Genomic DNA, 3,901 nt, shown 5'->3' on the forward strand with positions numbered 1-3,901 from the left:
AAGTGAGGCTCCCAGTGTATCTCAGCTTTAACAAACCTGTTTCTCTTCTCGATTTCTTGTTCACAGCTCTTATCCTTCATCCTGCACACCGTGATTCGAGGCTTCTTCCACTCTGCCTGTGGGGGACTCTACGCTGCTGTGTAAGTCATTGGGGTTGAATGCAGAGAAGCCTGACTTTGGCTCCAACCTCTGTTCTTTACCACCTTTATGTTACTAGGCTGCTTCCTGGGCCTCAGTTTCCTCATCTGTAAAATGGGCTAAATGACCTTTCTGGTCTCCTCTGGCTCTAATGCTGACCAACCCATGAGTTGGGGTATATTCCACTACTCCCTGTGCCCCCTGCACATAGAATTTTAGCTCATAGAACTTCAGGGTTTTGCTTCTAGTTCAGGGTTCTTGACCTTTGGTGGGTGTTATGGGACCCCTTAGAGACACAGTTTAGTGAAACCTCTCAGAATAATATTTTTAAATGGATAAAGTATAATATACAGGATGACAAAGGAAACTACTTTCATTTAAATACATATATCAAAGTATTCAAAGCCACATTCGTTGAGTCCCTAGGTTAAGAGCCTACCTCGTAATGCAGGGATGGTTCTCCAGCATTCCTGACTTCTGGTCACTCAGTCTCTGCTAGCCGTGGGAAGCTCACAAGCCTTGCTCAATAGCCAGAGTTGACTGTGCAGAGTTTAGATCTGTACAGAGCTAACTGCCTATGTTGAGATACGGTTTTGCATCCTGAATATTCTCCCCTGATGGGGCACAGTTCTGCCTTCCAGAGGAACACTCAACAGTCTTCTGTGCAACCGTCCTTCAGATATCAGAAAGCCACTGCCTCCTGTTGCCTTCTCGTCTCCAGATTCAACTTTCCTGTTGTTGTGCCATCATTTTAGATTCTTCTTCACTCCATTTGAGGTTTTCTTGACAAAGATAGTGCATTTCCTTCTTCAGATTATTTTCCAGATGAGGAAACTGAGGCAAACAGGGATAAGTGACTTGTCCAAGGTCACTCAGCTAGTAGATGTCTAAGGCCATTTTTTACTAGGTTGCCCTAAACACTCCTACCTCCCTCAAATGATCATAATTCAGCTGTCACAATCTTGCTGTGCTCCATAATATTGGGGTATATGTGTGTGAGGATGTAGAGGGGGTGGGAAGGGGCAAAGAAGTGTTGCACTGTAGGAGAGAAAGCCTCATGAATCTGGGGCTTTGGGCCCCTTTAATTAACAGGTTTCCTTCTAATCACTTTGGGACCCTGACTGGCCTGCAGTCCACCATCAGTGCCATATTTGCCCTTTTGCAACAGCCTCTTTTCATGGTCATGTTGGGACCTCTCCATGGAGACCCTTTCTGGGTAAGAATGGGCATCAGTCAGCTGGTGGGGGGAGGGCTGCTGGTATGGGGAGGGCTGGAGAGCTGAAGGAAGGGCTGTAGCCTTTCACCTCCTCTGGTCCTTCTTCTCAGGGGCTGAGGGAGAGGTTCAGGTATTGCTGGGTTTGGTGATAGAGTGAAAAGAGTTCTGGATCTCCAGTCCCAAGACCTGAGTTCTATTGCTACTGCTTGTTTTATATGAGACCTTGGGCAAATCATTTCTCTTCCACTTGTCCTAAAAATAAGTTCAGACTAGGTGGCCTTAAAAGCTTTCCAGTCATCAGCTAATCCAACCACCATTTCATTGTACAGATGAGGAAATGGAGGTCCAGGGAAAGGAAGTGAACTGTCCAAGGTCACACAAAGAGAAAGGGGCAGAGCTGGTTTTGGAGTCCAGGCTTTCGTCGGTCAGTCCCACAGGTTTGCTGCTGTCCCATGTTACCTCTGTGCCTGATGAGTGCCACCTCTTTCCCTTCCCTCAGGTGAATTTGGGTCTGCTCTTCTTCTCCCTCCTGGGATACCTGCTGCCCACCTACCTCTTCTTCTATCGAGCAAAGCTGCAGAAAAAGTTCCATGCCTGGAAGGCTCCCGAGGTGTACAGTTTGCAGGAAACAGTTGCCTAGTTGGGGGAAGGAGTGCCCCCACTTGGTATACCCAGGGAGAACAGGAGGAATTGCCCCAGCTTGGAGTTTCTACCTGCGACATATGCACATAGCCATGGGATATGGATTTATAAATACATGAGTTCTATTTTTGTAGGAACTTGCAAAAAAGTCAAAACCAAAAAAAGAAAAAAACCCAAAAAACCGAAACCAAAAAACCCCAAGCACCCCACAACAACCACCAAAAGAAAAAAAAACCTACACAGAAATGCTGCATTGATGAAGGCCAGGCTAGAGGGCTTCCTTGGCAGATCCAGAATGGAAAGACTTGTTCTCTTTTTCTCTTGAAATCACAAGGCTGCCTAGGGCCAGGGCTACCCATTGATCTCTGTGGGTAGAGGTACCACCCTGGTGACAGACATTTCTGGAGACAAGATCCACAGGGTGGCCTGTGGGATTGGGCCCAGGATGGGTATCTGGGCCAGAGCCGAGAAGGGAAGCCTGACTTTGAGGGTGGGAGGGCAGGTTCCCTCCTTGTTGCAACTGCTGTGGTTGCCACAGTGGAAATAAAAAGGGAAGCAAAGTGAGAGATGCTTGTGTCTGTGCCTCAGGGCAGAGCTGGTACCTGGGAACCTCCCACGCACAGCCCTTCCCCCCTTTTTCCAACCACTCTCACTCCCCACCCCCCAAACTCCTTGGCATTAAATGGGACACAGCCCCAGCTGAGTCCTGAACTCAGAGTATACAAATGCCTTGGGTGTCAGCCTGTGCCCCTCCAGGCTCTGTCTGGCTCCTCCTCACCTTCTTCTCTCCCCATCACTCACTGTAATAGGGACAGCTTGGAAAATTGCTTGGAAAAATTCCCTCTCAAGTGGGAAGTATTGCATCCCAGCCATGAGAGGCTTCCTTGTGGAAAGTTATGGAGTTGGGAATGCCATAGGGAATAATCCCACAGAGGCCAGGTTGACTGGACCACAGAGTCATGAAAGAGAGTGATGTGTAATAAGAGAGGTGGGCTGGAGGCCTAAGAGGTTTGTATTATCTGAGATCCAAGATGGAGCCATTGAAGCCTCTTGGACAGGAGAAAGACATATTTTGATCTGTGGTTTGGCAACGATGTAGAAGCTAGATTCAAAAGGAGAGGGACTTGAAGTAGGTAAATAATTTTGGAGGCTATTTTGAGAGTTCAGACTAGAGGTGATGAAAGCCTGAAACAGGGTGGTGTCTGAGTGAGTGGAGATTCAGGAAGGAATGGGAGAAGTGTGAGTGAGGGAGAATGGACGAGACTTCGAAATTGGTTTGGGGAAGGAGAAGGAAGAGCCCCTTCCTTCATGGATTTTGGGCTCTGTTGAGATATGTGGCATGGTGGATAGAGCCTGGGGCTGGGAGTCAACATCCTACCTCAGATGTTAGCTTTGTGCCCTGGGACAAATTACTTCATGTCTCTGTGCCTCAGTTTCCTCATCTGCAAAATGAGAGAACTGGACTTTGTGACTTCTAAGTTTCCTTTCAACTCTAAATCTTTGAACCTATGGATGAATAAGTATACACAATATGAGGATGTACATATAATATATAATATAACACGTATAATCTTAATGATCTATGTACATATGAGATCACCAGCGACAAGGGGGTAAAAATAAAGACTTCCTGTAGGAGGTGGTACATGAGCAGAGCCTTGAAGGAAGCTAACTATTCTAAGAGGATGAGGTGAGGAATCATGTCTTCCAGGCAAGGACTACAGCCTGTGCCAAAGTATAGAGATGGCGCTATGATTAAAAACTAGCCTGGTTTAGCTGAAAGTACAGGGGGGGGGGTGGGAGTGGGGAAATGTGCAGTAAGTCTGGAGAGGTAGGCAGGAATTGAGTTGTGAGGGCATCAGAAGCCAAGCCCAGGTGGTGATTTTTTTTAATCTTAAAAGCAGT

General features: G+C 47.1%; 1 protein-coding gene across 5 annotated transcripts in view; it reads left to right on the forward strand.

Annotated features, from left to right (window-relative positions):
* SLC43A1 (solute carrier family 43 member 1) overlaps positions 1-2,560 on the forward strand; it is a 21,442-nt gene extending 18,882 nt beyond the window's left edge. For all 5 annotated transcript variants that reach the window (XM_069107700.1, XM_069107703.1, XM_069107702.1 and 2 more), the window contains exons 13-15: positions 67-140; positions 1,231-1,354; positions 1,854-2,560. In XM_069107700.1, coding sequence (XP_068963801.1) covers positions 67-140; positions 1,231-1,354; positions 1,854-1,994 — 339 coding nt within the window. In that variant the 3' untranslated portion in view covers positions 1,995-2,560. The remainder of the gene's footprint in view (positions 1-66; positions 141-1,230; positions 1,355-1,853) is intronic.
* Positions 2,561-3,901: the final 1,341 nt, after the last annotated feature.

This window comes from Petaurus breviceps, unplaced genomic scaffold (assembly GCF_028583685.1).
Source record: "Petaurus breviceps papuanus isolate PSGF00001 unplaced genomic scaffold, PetGlider_PUasm1.0 90195, whole genome shotgun sequence".
In the NCBI taxonomy this organism is placed as follows: Eukaryota; Metazoa; Chordata; class Mammalia; order Diprotodontia; family Petauridae; genus Petaurus; species Petaurus breviceps.